Source organism: Lepisosteus oculatus, chromosome 6 (assembly GCF_040954835.1).
Source record: "Lepisosteus oculatus isolate fLepOcu1 chromosome 6, fLepOcu1.hap2, whole genome shotgun sequence".
Taxonomy (NCBI): domain Eukaryota; kingdom Metazoa; phylum Chordata; class Actinopteri; order Semionotiformes; family Lepisosteidae; genus Lepisosteus; species Lepisosteus oculatus.
In genome coordinates, this window is record NC_090701.1 from 46,958,297 (window position 1) to 46,973,995 (window position 15,699).

The window sequence follows — 15,699 nt, forward strand, 5'->3', positions numbered from 1 at the left end:
TCTGATGTGTTAAATATTTCGCCCAGATGTTTACCAAATTAAAAAAAATCAACAACAACAATTTTCCTAAAGCTGTGGAAATCAAACCTTTTCTATTAAACAGCATTTCCATAGAAGAGGCAGAGGCGTTACTGGTATTATAAGCACTTGAGACAAACTTCTGGGGCCTGATGGTATTTTACAAGTTATAATTAAAGAAATGGGATGTTATTCTCTTTGTGCTAGCAAAGTTCTTCCAACATACAGTATACAGGGTGATGGCCATTGACAGGAAATTTGTTCATGTTAGATAACCTGCTAATGTAGCATTACATGAAAGGCTGTGGAAAAGCGAGGACCATCTGTATAGAAATTGGATTCTAGGGGTTAGTCAACATGGACTTTGGAAAGATAAGTCTTGCTTAATGTATTTAAACAAGCACCAACTGCAATGGATATGAGGCATGTAATATAATTTATTAAGATTTTGATATGGCTTATAAAAGTTTAACTCTCAAATTGCAGGCGGTAGTCGCTCAAGCCAATGTTTGATTTGGATTATAAACTGATTAATAGAAAACAGAGTCGAGATGATGTTCGAAATGGGGGGGACTTAATGATAGATTCCGGAATAGTTAACAACTAGTCTGTTTTGCAGATGACGCTGAAGTAGGAAGATAAGCAAATTCTGTAGGCACTGCTAAGGAAATCGATCAAGTCAGTCCCTGTGAACTGCTTTAGAATCGGTAGCATAACACAAGTTGGAGGACACAATCAAAACAAATAAGACGTTTATTTAAAACTGAGACTCAGAGATGTTGTTACAATAAGGGTGGTGGGAGTGTGGAACAAGCTGCCCAATCATATTGATACCCTGATTTTTTTTTATTCAAGAAACAGCTGGATGAGATCCTCTAGTTAGGACAGTACGCACTTGTTTAAGTAAAGGGTTGTGGAGTCTGGAATGAGCTACCTAACCACGCGGTAGATAACCTGACCCCTTCATATGTGCCTGGATGGAATTGCATCTTCTACTCCCAACCATCAAATGAGCTGGTCTGAATGGCCACATCGCAGTGCTCATTGAAATGTTTTGGACTTTTCTAAAAAGCAGTTATGATCATTTGTAATGTAAAATGTTGCATTTTACGTAATTCTGACACTACATGAGCCACTGAGCTGTGCTGTTCTAGAGCGGCCCACAGATATTTTGTTAAGAATGTTATATTTTACAAGTTAAATACCCAGAAGTACAACATGCTGGTTTACCAAGAATTCCAGATTTTGAAGGTTTTGCTCAAGGACAGTATTTGTTCCATTTTTCTCCATGTGCAAAGAGACAAAAATGAAACAATTATATTCTTCTTGTTTAACACATATTTGTCTCTTCCCGGGTCCTTCATCTTTAAACTTTGACATTTGTTTTCAGAAAATTGACAGTAAATGTTCCCTTCTGCTCTCGAACGGAAAGATTGGGAATCACTTCCAGGGCCCTGATTTTAAAATGGTCACATGAGACCTTTAAGAAATTGGAAATATTTAAAAATTGAGAAGGACAATTTATTTGTTGTCTCAAAGGTTAGTCTTTCTTATTGAATGAGCAGTTACATACTGTATTTTGTTTTACTCCAGATACTTTGAAATTTCTATTCTCCTGCTGTAGAGAATCTGAGATCACCAGGCATCAGTGGGGTTTGGATTCTTTGTCTATAGATCTATTGACAAGTAGGTAGGTTTATGTGGCAGTGTTTTGTTTATTTTTCTAGATATATTATTCTTATTACTCCACAAAATGAAAAACATGTGGCGTTAAACACTTCGAATCTGAAAACATTCATTGTGTATCCCTGTGCAAGGAGTATTGACCAGTCGACAGCACCGTTTGGGAATCTATTTTAAGTGACTTTAATACTTTTGGGGAGAGGTGTGATAAAAAAAAACTTACATACTCTGTCTTTTCCTTTTTGCTGACATTTCTTACAGAAAAATAAACATTTGAGCGTAATACAAAATATAGTAGTTCAGGTGGGTAGCTGCGTCAGCATGCATAGGCTGCAAAGGAACAAGTAATAGGTTTGTTGCATGCTGAAAAGAGAAGAAAGAAAACACAACGTTTCGGACGTGGAGCCTTCTTCAGGTGTCACACCTGAAAAGTAAACATTTTCATTAATTGGAAGTTTCATAGTGGAGAAAGGTGTGAAATATTTCTCTTGAGAAGATGGCTATATGGGAAATGTATGCTTCTTCAGTCCTGCATACCTTCAGTCACTAAGCCTCTCTCTCTCAGTTCAAATGCACAGAGCTTGATTGTCATGGCTGATGAATTAGTGCTGCCAGAGCAATACCAACTAGCAACACATTTACTGACATTGATCCTGACAGAAACATTGACACAATGTAAACAGTATTTTCACTCTGCACTGGTTACTTCTTTTCCTAACTAGTTTGAAGAACTTTTTTAATTAAATAATAGTAATACTTTGCTTACACTTATATAGCGCTTTTCTGGACACTCCACTCAAAGCGCTTTACAGGTAATGGGGACTCCCCTCCACCACCACCAGTGTGCAGCCCCAGCTGGGTGATGCAACGGCTGTCATAGTGCACCAGTACTCTCACCACACACCAGCTAATATTGAGAAGAGAATGTTTGAGAGCTTTAACTTAAACATCCTGAAACAAATTATTTTTAATCATTACAATCTTGTGTATTTGATACAACTTCCTTTTGATTTTGGAGTCCTTTTCATTTTTAGTAGTATGTTTTAGAAGCATCTATGATGTATAATGCACATACAGTATTTTAATTAACTTTTTATTCTGTCCTTTTCAGTGTTTGATTGTGTTGCAATCAGAATCGTTCTTTTAGAAAACCATTAAAAAGTATTTTGTGAAAAATTCCCTATCATCAAATGTAAAAAGTACATCCATCCACAACGGGTATTTCTGATTTATTAAGATCTAATTCAGGAAAGAAGAAGATGTACAGATCATAAGTAAAGTGGATGCATCTTCACAATTTGTAATGCATATACCTTAAAGAATTCATAAAAGGCAGTAGTCAATGAGGTTTGGATCCAGGGCCTGTGAATAGTAAAATATGTGTGTGAGGGTTTTCATTCATATTTCAAGGATTGTAATGTTTGTAATGATTAGAAACAATAAACCATTGCAGAGTGGGTAGGCATCACTGTCAGTTTAATGCACAAAAGCTTGACAGTGCTTTAATGCCGCCCACTACTGTAAGCCGTCTACCCCTATAGAGGTCACGCGACCTTATTGCCCTTATGCTGCCTCTTTCAACTGAGAGCCCAGAAGATGAGAAGATGGCATGAGATCACAGAGCTGCTGTAGGAGCTTCCCGCTGTGCATGCTGCTTCCCTGCCGCGTGCCTGTTCCATATCTGGGGAAAACGTGTGGTGTGGAGGGAAATGCAGTGGATCCAAGGGAAGATGGGGATGCTTGCCTTGCTACTTTCAAAGGGGAGTGCTAAACTGGAAAAATGAGATGCGAGGATGCCGTGTAAGAGTACAAAAGCTCAGCAGGGACTGATGTTGGTGGATAAGACTGCCAGGAAGTTTCTTATGTGAGGTGGAGGTGCGGCAGGAGGAAAACTGGCCGCCCGGTGTTGCGAAGTGATCAGTGCTGTACAGCTCCTCAGGCTGCGTGTTTTCCCTTCTCTTCTGCAGGGGAGGCCTGGCGGAGCGGCTTCACCAGCTGCTGAGCAGACAGAGGTCTGCTGTCAGTTTCTGGAGGCATCACTTACCCTCAGGCAGTGAAACCTCAGCAGGTAAGCGGTGCACCGATTTACTGTCCCCATTCAGTGTCTCCAGCTGGTACAGGAACTGTATCTGCTCGGTGTGCGGCTTAATTAAGTTAAGTTAAGATAATTAAGTACCTGCCTGGGATCCCAGTGGGGCTGGCAAGAGCAGTGGTGCAAGGAAAATCTCTAAGTGCTAACAAGCTAGCCTGAGGGAGCTGAGGAGCCTGGAGTGATGAAGTTAGATTAGAGCGCAGGAAAAGGCACGCTATCACTGCAGAGAGCAGCAGAGTTACCCACCACCTTCCACACAGAGAAATCAGAAGCACCTGTAGGCCGCTTAGTTGAGCTTACTCGCGTGTAAGATCTCACAGAGAGCACCTGCTTTTCATCCAATGTTGTTGACCAGAAAATGTGCAGGTGCAGCACAAGTTTAAAAGGTACTTACTGTTCAAGGTAGGATACAAGTTTCAGGCTGCAGGTACGTTCCTGAAGCCGATGGTTATTGTGTCAGATTGCAGTTATATACCTCTGGCCAAACAGTATCCACCGTTGAGGACCACGTTAAGGGACATGGGGTTGGTTCTCCTTGAGCTGGAGTAAGTCCCTTCTAACATAAAAAAACAACAAAACTACGAATTTATGTACACAGGTCCTTCTAGTTACACTACCCCAGGGAAGGATCTGTCACACTTCCTGCTTGATTATGAAAATGATCAAAGTGTGTGGGTGAGGTTTTCACTTTGTAATAGCTGAAACTGGGCAAACATGCACTGTCAAGATGAGCATTAGAATGGTGACAAAACAGGAGGTCACCAGTTCCCTTACCTGCACAGCATCAGTTTTATATCAGATCTTAATTCAACCTCTTCATATATTGTCCGAGTTTCATTTTTAGGAAGTGCTGTATTTTTAGTTCCTCGGGTTCCAAGCCAGCAAGTTCCTTATGAGGGCCCCATTATAGGATCTTGGCTCTTCTTGCACAGTAAATAAATTGTTTTTAACAGTACCTTCAAAAATCTGAACCTGAATTGTGTTTGCTCATTCTGTTAGCCACACATGGTAAGGCCCAGTCTTTTTATAAAACTGTTTTTTGAGGTTTTTGATTGTTACTGTCTCAAGTCGAATCTGGGGATTATTTAAAAAGATCCAGGCTTTCCTTTGGCTTTTGAGATGGTCTTATTATTTTTCAATCAGGTTTAAAACAACTCTTGTGGCCATGCCCTTTATTATACCGTCCTTGGTGAAAATATAGAAGTGATAACATTTGCAAAGTTACTTATAAGTGATTGGCAGCAGGTCAGTGCTTACCTCCAAATCCTAATTTCAATTTGCCTGTTGAACCTAACTAGAGGTTAAGGATTGTTGTCTAACAATCCATCATAATTTTCAGGAAAAAAGGAAGTTAGTGCATTTTTTTGGGGCAACAAAAATTGCCCTTAAAATTGTCTTGTTTTTCTCACCTGAAAACTAAATATTAATATAATTCTATAATTCCATGCACAAGGATAATTAGTCAAAAAACCCACCATCATTTTCTGGTCCTGTCTCACTTAGTCTAGACATTCCTGACAGATGTTCAGTCTTTCGGTAAACAGCAAGAAAAGTAATAGAGGCATAGCAGATGACTGGATTTCAGACTGCATAGTCTCAATAAAATGTCTGGACTTGTTGGGTAAATCGCAACAGTAAAACACGATGAAAAGCTATTTTGAAATTACAGAAAGAAAATTAATTTCACTTTTATAGCAATCAGGAGATAAAATGAAAATTTTTCTTTTTAGGAGAAAAGGTATATCTGAACTTATTTTTACAACTTTCCGATAAAAGGAAACCAAAGAGGATTCTTTACAAAGCTTTTTGAGCGTGCCTTTTAACAGCTGCAAGTCATTGGAGCCAGATTTAGAGTATTCAATGGGGATCTTTCCCAAATATAGCCTGTAAGGGGAACATTTTAATGGTCTCCCCTGGACAAAGTTTGGAATCTCAGTTTTGCATGCTTCTGTCAGAAAGATATTGACATAAATTGCATATTCCTATGCTGTCATTTAGAAAAAATGTCAGATTTATTTCGATTGGTTTTCTTTTCATAATTGGGGGTTGTTAAGTCATATTTGTAGTATGGATCTCACTACAAGTCTCCCCTTTTCTGTCTGTTAGATGATTTTTGTGGCAGAGATCCTTGGTCCAGTTCTGTTCCTGTGAAGGCAAGACTAGTTGTATACGTACACAAGAGGAACAGCTGGAATTTCTGTCACATGAAAATCCTGCTGTGTTAAGAACCTGTTTTTCGTCAAATTAAATACATTTTAAAGCAAATTCCAAGGGGCTTCAAAGTGCCAGGGTTTGGAGGCTGTTCTCTGCTGCCCCGATATTGATGACCAGACCCCCGAAACTCAGTGATGTGAGGGCTGCCTCCCACTGTGGGTAAACTGGGTGGACCCTGAAAATCCCAACCTCTCCGAGGCTGAGGATGAGGGGATATGGATCCTCAGGTTTATATGAGGGTTACATTTCGAGGGCCTTGCAAAAATACTCAGCCCCTGCCAATAAATCGCTTTTTAATGAATTGCTAGTTTATATGTGTACATTTTTCAAATTAACTTTTTTTCCATTCAGAACTCGCTAATGATCATACTGAGCGCTGTTGTAGTGAAGGTGGTTCACTGCCCTGGGTATGAGAAGCGTCCCCGAAGCATGTTGTAGCACAGCGTTGAAATTAGGCCGGAAAGCTCAATTTTTATTCTTGTGTCATCATAAAGTCTTCTCGCGTATTTCTGCATGTACAGTATATGAGATTTGTTTTCAGCAAAGGCTTCTTTCTGGCTACTCAACCATAGAGGCCAGCTTTGCATAGGAACTGAGATATTGTCCATATATGAACAGCGACTCCCACCTTGAATTCATTTTTGTACTGTTCCTCACCAGCTTTCTTCTTGCCCGGTCACTCTGTTTAGAGGGGTGGTTTACAGTTAGTATCTGGGTGATATATTTCACATTTCTCTTTTTAAAGATGGACATAGGTTCAAGGGACAGTAATGTTTTCCTTATCTTTAAACTGGCCTCCCTGCCAGTTTAACTCTGATTGGATTTGAAAGCTTCTTGATCTTCATGGTCAATATGTCATATTATTATGTGAGATGAGGCTCAAAATTCAATACCAGTCTAAGAGAACATGCAGAGACAGATGCATTTACATTGATTACACACATATAGGGATCATTACACTAATTTTGTGGACTTTCAAACTATTCTTTCACAGCTTAATGTCATTTATGGTTGCCATAGCAAAGGTATGGAATATTTATGCAATTAATTTTCCTTTGAAATTGAATTTATGTATACTCTTTTTGGCATTTTTACCTATGCCAGTTGTATTTAGCTAAATATGAAGTCCAATTTTGTTGGAGCCATGATTGCATATCCTGACTGTGACAGAATGTGGAATCTTTGCAGGGTATTGAATACTTTTACAAAGCACAGTATATGCAGTGACTGTGGCTTGTTCTTTGTTAAAAAGAATATTTTAGTGTTTTTTGAATGTGTATGTTGAGGGGAGTCATTGTGGTCAGTCATTTTTATCACGAGATATTGTAAAGACTCTAAAATCTTATCACATATTGAGATATGAGAAATGAAAAGAAAACGGATGTGTGGACAGAAGTGTTACATCCTTTGCTGCTGGTAGTGATTCTGAAGTTGGTGGCCTACTGCAATATTGAGTGAAATGAAAATACATTTAAATTCAAACGACAAACACACAGACCAACTCTAATGATTTTTGTTTGGGTCTAAGTAACTTTAGAAGGGCCAGAGAGAGGAAAAGGGTAATGTATTACCCTTCTACTGCATTAGTTGTCCAGAAAGCTTTTTTTCCAGCAGTGGAAGTTTAGTCTGTTACTCTGTCTTGCGATTTGGAAACAAATTCTCGTAACTCTAGTTTTTCTTTCTGCACTGATTCGCTTCAGTCTTTTAAGTGTGAGACTTGCTTTCAGAATTCTGTGGTCTGTTGTGGTGGAAGGAGTGCATTCAGGAAATGCAGACTGTTTGTTGATCAAGCTCAACTTGAATTAGTGCTTCTGTTTACCAAGAGAGGAAAGTGAACGCATCTGTAGGCGACAGGAAGCTTTCTGCTTGCGTGGGTAAGTTTTCCATCTTTTAACTAAATAGCAGTCTCATTTTACAACAGACTGGTGCGTACATGATCAGACAAGAGTTCTGCAAATGGCTATTTCTTATTTTGAGTTCTCTTTGTAAAACGTTGCAAGCAGTTGAACCATTAGAATAGCTTCAGCTGGTACTGAAATCTTCAAAATAAGAAGTACTGATACAGGTTGGTGGAAACTGAAGAAACGGCAAGACATGCTTAACCCACTTTTTCCACAGATAACTGTTTCATACCTTTATCATAAGCGCTTATTCTTTGAGTCTCAAAATGGTATTTGTACTGCCGTTTAAGATTAATATACCATCTTGCACATATTTGACAAACAGTCACAAGAAAACAAGTACATTTTTTCTTTGAAAATGAGGGCTTTTGAAAAATGAAATCCTGCTGTACAAGCATAATTTTCCTCCCCACTTCATGGTAAATATAATTAAAATATAGAAAGTAGTTATCAGTGGGATGCTTTTCTGTCACGTGTATTATTGAACATGCCAGTTCCATTCTCTTTTTCTAGTTTGTAGTTTTCCACATAGCACAAGTACTCTGTGGAAGAGAAAGGGCTTGGGAAGTATTACACCGATGTTGAAGTCCATTCCAAGGAAACTGAATGAGATTGCATTGCTTTGAAGTTACTGTATTGACGACTTGATAGAATATTGCTGTCCTGACTGAAACAATGATTATGATGTACTATAGTGTGCTAGTGTACTAGTTGTAAGTCTTAGTTCACAATTGACAGTCTTGGTTTTCCATACATGATGATAATCAATTAAAGAAGCTGTTTAGGTAATTGTATTTTTTCAGTTTCCAATCAATTAATGATTCTAGGAAACTGAAAAAATACAGAATCATTAAATATTTTATCCTGTCTCCACCCGCTTTGGAGTCAGTCTTAGCGTGCAGCTGTGTGTGCACCATTCGTCTTCTAATGTCACTGGCTAAGCTGCCCCCCGTACTGCAGGTTCAGTGCTGATTTGATAAGAAATCCTGTTGGCACCTGGGAGGCCTCAGTGCTTTCTGAAGGTTAAGGGAGTGCTGTCTGAGTGATCTAGATAGATAGATAATACTTTATTCATCCCGTAGGGAAATTGATGTGTTACAGCAGTCCAGCCCAAGACAAGCAAAACAGACATCAGAATAGTTATAAAACAAAAGACAAACAAGATAAATAAAAAAATAAATACATAGGTGTGTGCAAAATGTGCTGATCATAGTCACTGTAAAAACAATAAAATATGTGCAAAATGTGCATAGGTTTATACAGACTGATTGTCCAAAAAGTACAATGGAGTAAACATGCTGCACATAGAGGAGCAAATGAAGGGCTAACAGTCCTAGCCTAGGGCAGCGTTATACACCCTGACAGCTGCCGGGAGGAAAGACCTGCGGAAACCTTCCCTTGAACACCGTAGCTGGAGCAGTCTATTGCTAAATTTGCTCCGCTGCCCCGTAACAGTCCCATGAAGCGGATGAGAGTTGTTGTTCATGATTGCTGTGAGCTTCGTCAGCATTCTCCTCTCAGCCACCACCTCCATGGGGTCAAGGCTCATCCCCAGCACAGTGCCAGCCATCTCGATGAGTTTATCTCACCCTTCCCTCTGCAGTGTGTAGCTATGTCATTGACCCAGGGCAGCACAGTGGTGCAGTGGTGAGCATTGCTGCCTTCTCGGTGCTGGGGTCTTGGGTTCAGTTCTGGACCTTGAGTGCTATCCGTGTGAAGTTTGTATGTTCTCCCCCTTTTCTTGTTGGGTTACCCTTGGTGCACTGGTTTACTCCCACAGTCCGAAGACATACTGGTAGGTTAAATGGCCTTGGAGTGAGCGTGTGCATGTGTGTGCCCGGTGAAGGACTGGCGTCCAGTCCAGGGTGTGACCCGCCCACTGCGTGCCGGGAGAGGCTCATCCAGTGACCGTGAATTGGATTAAGCTGTTAGAAAATGGATCAATGTATGGGATTCTAACTGGACCCAGACTCGAACCTATGATGACAGAGCTCAACCTGCTTGTTTGAGTCACTCGCAAGGCCCGGTGTCTTTTTGACTGTATCCTTCAGTTGCATTACTGCTGCTTAGACACTAATTGTCAGGTCAAGGGCAACAGTGTTTATTCTAAAGTCTGGAGGTCAGCAAGGTCCAGTTCACACACATACCAGCCTTTTTTTTTGCTAAGTGCTGAGTGATTGTGGGGATAGTAAAGAAAGTCAGTCGCTTGTTTCCTTTGTGTGCACCATTTTAGTGGTCTAGAAAATGTTTACAAACACTGAACCAACTCAGTTTGATAGAACCCTATAATTACTGCTGCTTTTGCCCAAACATTGTTCTACTGTTGAAGAAAAACAATGTGTTCTCAGTGTATTGCTTTTGGGCATTGTAAAATTGTCCCGACTGTGGTTTACGTCTTGGTGCCAGTACTAGCAAAGGTAAACTGATACAAACTTGCTGCTGTTTACAGTTTCTTCCCTGCAGGGTTTGAACATAATTCCTGACATGATTTAGTTTATTTTACCATCAGGGCTTTGAAACTTTTTAGTAGGTCAGGTGTAATTATAATGATGTATTTCTACAAAGTTTTTTATTCATATTCCTGAATTCCTCCATATACTATAAGAGTTTATAATGCTATTTGTTTTTCCCTCTTAGAACTATGTAACCACCTCTCTCATATTTCCCATATAGTACTACAGACATCTGTTCAAAATCCCAAGGAAATACCTGAGGAGGGACATGTTCTCCTAAAACAAATGCCATCTCTTTCTCATGGCTGTATTGGCAAGAGCTTCTGGCCGAAATGAAAATAATGCATCTAGAAAAATCCGTGCACTTGCTCTTATGCTGAAGAAATACAAATACATTGTTGAGGATATTCACCTTTTTATGGGTCGTTAAAGTCTGCTGCACGGGCTCATTGGTGGGCCTGGAAAACAGAGGTTCCAGTTGCAGAGCCAGTTAGTAAAATGGAGAAATTGTGTTTGATGACCGTGGGAGTAGAAAGGGCGCTAGGGGGGAAAGGGAAGACAAGTGAAATGCAGTAATTGGTCGGGCTGTGGGGTTTTCCTGAGGACTATTGTTGGCTTTGGCACTGCCCTGTCAATAATACAGCTTAGCCAGCAGCCATATCACCCTGTATCTCACAACTGGCAGCCCACTGAAGCTAAGCAGGTGTAACCCTGGTCAGTACCCGGATGGGAGACCTCCTGGGAAAAACTAAGGTTGCTGCTAGAAGAGGTGTTAGTGGGGCCAGCAGGCGCTCACCCTGTGGTCCATGTGGGTCCTAATGCCCCAGTATAGTGACGGGGACACTATAGTGTAAACAGGCGCCGTCCTTCGGATGAGACGTAAAACTGAGGTCCTGACTCTCTGTGGTCATTAAAAATCCCAGGGCGTTTCTCGAAAAGAGTAGGGGTGTAACCCCGGCGTCCTGGTCAAATCTCCCATTGGCCCTTACCAATCATGGCCTCCTAATAATCCCCATCTATGAATTGGCTTCATTACTCTGCTCTCCTCCCCACTAAGAGCTGATGTGTGGTGAGCGTTCTGGTGCACTATGGCTGCCGTCGCATCATCCAGGTGGATGTTGCACATTGGTGGCGGTAGTGGGATTCCCCTTTACCTGTAAAGCGCTTTGAGTGGAGTGTCCAGAAAAGGGCTATATAAGTGTAAGCAATTATTAATAAATTATTAATGTTTGAAGGGCTGTCTTACGTTCCGTTATGCTTTGCAGGGACATAACCCGTGTTGTCCCGCTTCTCCAGGGACATGAACATTATCACACGTTCATGTCACTTCTGATCGTCGACTCTCGTGTGAGCATACCCACTGAACCTCGAGCCTCCGGACTTGACGCGGGCCTCTCGGACAAGTGGCGGTGCGCTCGGTTCAGAAGCCATTCTACTTCGCATTGCCTTTTTCCCCCCTCCACAGCCTGCAGACCCGGGGTGCTGGTCCTGGAGGTGCTGACGGCGGAGGAGCAGTGTTCCGTGCAGGTTGCCCTCTGCCAGCCGTTGGAGCCGGCCGGCCCAGAGGGCGCGTCCCCGGCGCCTCCTCCCGCTGGCGGGGCCCCCCTGCGGGTCCTCTTCAGCCGGGACACGGCCGCCCGGCTGGCGCCGAGCCCCGGAGACATCGTGCACGTGTCCCCCCCGTGGTGAGTGCAGCGCATCGCATTAACCGCGCCGCGGCAGTCGCTGGGATAGAGATCAGATCCACGGGGGGGCTCCTTCGGGGACGGCGATTCCAAGCGCTTTTTGTACAGCGCTTGTTTGTTTCCAGTGGCTCCCCCTGTTGTTGCTGAACGTATAATATCCCTGTGTTTATGACAGGAGACTTCTTCTTGTGTCCCTTGTTGAACCAGCCTAGTACTCCGATGAAAGTGTTTGTCATTGTAAGCTATGGGCTATGCCAAAAAAGATAATTATTTTTAAAAAAAGCAGTGATCCCTTTTTTGGCAGTTGCATATATTTATAAAATGAAGTAAAGCCAATGTTGTCATCCTCATTTTTAACAGACTCAAGACGCGGCATGCTGTCTTTACTGTTTCCGCGGGGCTTAAGAAGGGGAACTGCAGTGCTATTCGTGTCGATTCCCCAGCAAAAAAAATTCTGTTTTATTTGGTTATGGGCAAAGTTTCAGTGGTTTATTAAGTCATAAAAATGTTTTATTAATTGCTTGTCATAAAAAGCCTGGTTTATAAGATGTTATTTGAATAATGAAAGTATACCAACATCCCTACATTTTAATTCTTCGTGGAAAAAAACTACTTTCACTAGAGCTCTGAATGGAGCATGACAGATTTGAAACTCAACGGTGGAGAGCTGGCGTGACAAGATCAGACTTTTGTTTCTTTTTCTTCGCTGCCAAAAGCTGCTAGAAATGTTCTACTTTTGCTTTTTTTTATCCAAACACCATAAAAATCCAAGATGAACAAACTGTTTAAACAGATAAAAGTGATAACAAGGGCAAAACAGGTTTTTGGCACTTAATCTATGCAAGTTTAAAGTTGTCAGTCATTAAGTGTTTTGAGTATTTTTTACTTTTTAATGCCCTTAACAGAAACCCAAGTACCTGACAAAGAAGTTTTTGAAGATCCTTTTTTTAAGTTTTAATATGCACTCTTCAAGTGCGTTTAAGAAGTAAAATCTTGCTTGTGGACTAAAATGGAGTAAAACCAGCATTACTTTATTTTAATAAAACGTTACACCTAGATTTTGTTTTTTTTATTTCATGTAAGTCCACTTTTATTTTGTTAATATCTAAGACACACCAATAATTTTCTTGTTGAAACACTGGGTTTGGCTGAATTAGTCCATATCCGGGACAAGCCCCGCCGCCTCGCGAGTGGGAGAGCGAGGAGGAGCAGGCAGTCCTCTGTGGAGCCCGTGAATAGTGAAATATTCAAAAAGTCCATTAAAATCCATTATATACCCCCCCCCCCCCACCCCCCCCCCCCCCTCCAAGTTCATGCAACCAAATGGGCTCATTCGGCCCAACGGCTTCCTCTCATTTGGTAACCATTCCTATCACAAATTGTGTTGTTGTTGTTAAATGAGCACCAAAATTTGTGGAAAGATGTAACCAGTTAATTCGTGGCAGATGAATTCTTTGACTGTTAGGTGTGTCCCAGCTGTGTCCTGTCAGAAGGGCTTCATCATCTGTGGTGTTTCAGCATATGAGTAGTGTGCCAGTGGTGCTTCCCTAGCAATAGCAATGCTATCTACTGCGCTGGCCACCCAAAACTACAGTCCATAAGACTACTTGTTAGAAATTTCAGATTTTTTAAGGTATTTTTTAAGGTACACTGCAGTTGCCACATTCCATTCATTCCAGTGTTCCGATATATTACGTGTATGTATTAGTTGCTGTAGGTTGAATATACGAATTGCAGATATTAACTGCATGGTATGTTTATAAATTCACCTTACTTGTACATAATTTCTTGTTTGGGGCAATGGTCTGCATTGGTGCTTCTATACATTATGTTTATGTAGTGTGTTTCCACTATAAAGAAAATAAGGAATAACAGGTAACTGCATTATATTATATTGAGACTACAAATTTTATTTACTGTATTTCATTAGTTAGGACAGGTAAATATCAAATGTGTAATCTGAACTTTTTGTATAGAATTGCACATTCTGTAATGACTTCTTGAAACGTACAGATTTAAGGAGTCTGTAGGGTTTCTCTTGTAGTACTTGCTCGATTGTTTCCGTTAACGTAAAGGGAAATTCTTTTAAATTAATTTTAACCTTTGAGAGGTGAGCTATAGAACATGTAACCTGTCCCAGGGGAGTGTATGTTGCAGGGTGCTTTGCTCTTATGTTGACAGTGACACAACCAATTAACGTGACACCAATGTGGGTTTGTTGTTAGGGCTCTAGTTCCCTGACCGCAGAGTTGTGGGTTCAGATTCTGGGTGGATCTCTTCTCTCGCTCCCTTGAGAAGGTACTTCGCTCAGTTTGTTCATGTAAATGTTTTGCTTATAAATGGGTCCTCTTTAGGTTCATAGCTGTAAAAATAAGTTGTTGTTCCCAAATTCGTTGAATTGTTTAATTCGTTGTTTCCAAAATCTGGTTGAATAAGAGGATTAATAATACCCAGCAGAAAAAAAGTCTGCACTCAGCATAAGTATCACTGTCCTCTGTCACATTACTTACAGGTGTAAATTTGCATTGTAAATACTACGAGTGTTCCAGACGAAGCCCAGGAGGAATAAAAATATCTCATGGAAGTACAGAAGCTTATTTTAGATGATAATTGATGTAAATATAAATAGTGCATTGCAAGGTGCATCTTTCATGGGAGAAAGTGCTTTTTTCCTTTGCCCTTCAATTTGTAAAAAACTCTGATTGGTAAAATTGTAAATTTGCGCTGTTGTTACACTTTATTTCGGACATAAAAAAATAAAGGTTTAATGTAATCGACAGTAAAGGTAATATAATACGGAAATGTTTTTAAGACAGATTAATAACAAGCTCAACAGGTGTCTGTAAATACCCAGTAGTTCAAAAATAGTTAGTATAACAAATGATACTTTTTACATGAGGTTGAAGTATATGCTGTTCATCGTGAAATGAAAAGGAAATTGTAAGCCATGGGCAAGTTGATCCCCCAGCTATTCATTTTGTTTCAAGATTTTCAATTTGGTTATATATTAATTTAATCTTTGAGTACCATGTTCCTGAACATCTTACCTTGCATGAGTCAGTTTTACTTGTTTCTTGTGCTGCTTAATCATCTTAGTCTTATTTATAGAAGAATTGTGTCCCCACGCAAAAAGGAAGTTTGGCTTCTGCTCACCTGTAGTTGAACCGTGGCATGCAGAAATGACAAAAAGGAAGCTAATTGATCCTTCTAGCTTTCTGCTTGATTAAACATTTTCAACCTGCTTCTGCTCTCTGGATTTGGTTTCAGAAATACTGTTGGTATAGCTACAGTGAGGTGTCGCAGATAATTTCAGCACACAAAGCTCCGATGATTCACTTCATTCTCAGGTTCCACACTGTGTGGTTTTGTTGTTTTTTTTTCCTCCATTCTGAACAGTTCTCACCAGCTGCCCGAGTCTGTAAAGGGAGTCCGTACACCATACATCAATGACATCGTGTTAATCGCCCCACCAAAGAAAGTCTAGTGACTTCCAATACACACCGGGATGAGGGTGCATGTGTGAACCCCAGAAATGGTTTCAGGTTTAATACCAATTTGTCACCCCATACAAATTATTTTCAGCTGGGAAGGGTCTTAATCAGCAATGGATCAATTAGCCCTGTTGGCTATAAACTGTAAGAACAGAAAGCACA

General features: G+C 40.6%; 1 protein-coding gene across 5 annotated transcripts in view; it reads left to right on the top strand.

The window, feature by feature from the left end:
- spidr (scaffold protein involved in DNA repair) overlaps window positions 1-15,699 on the top strand; it is a 119,477-nt gene that overhangs the window by 30,327 nt on the left and 73,451 nt on the right. For all 5 annotated transcript variants that reach the window (XM_015353745.2, XM_015353744.2, XM_015353742.2 and 2 more), the window contains 2 exons: window positions 3,669-3,769; window positions 11,827-12,046. In XM_015353745.2, the coding sequence (XP_015209231.2) occupies window positions 3,669-3,769; window positions 11,827-12,046 (321 nt within the window). The remainder of the gene's footprint in view (window positions 1-3,668; window positions 3,770-11,826; window positions 12,047-15,699) is intronic.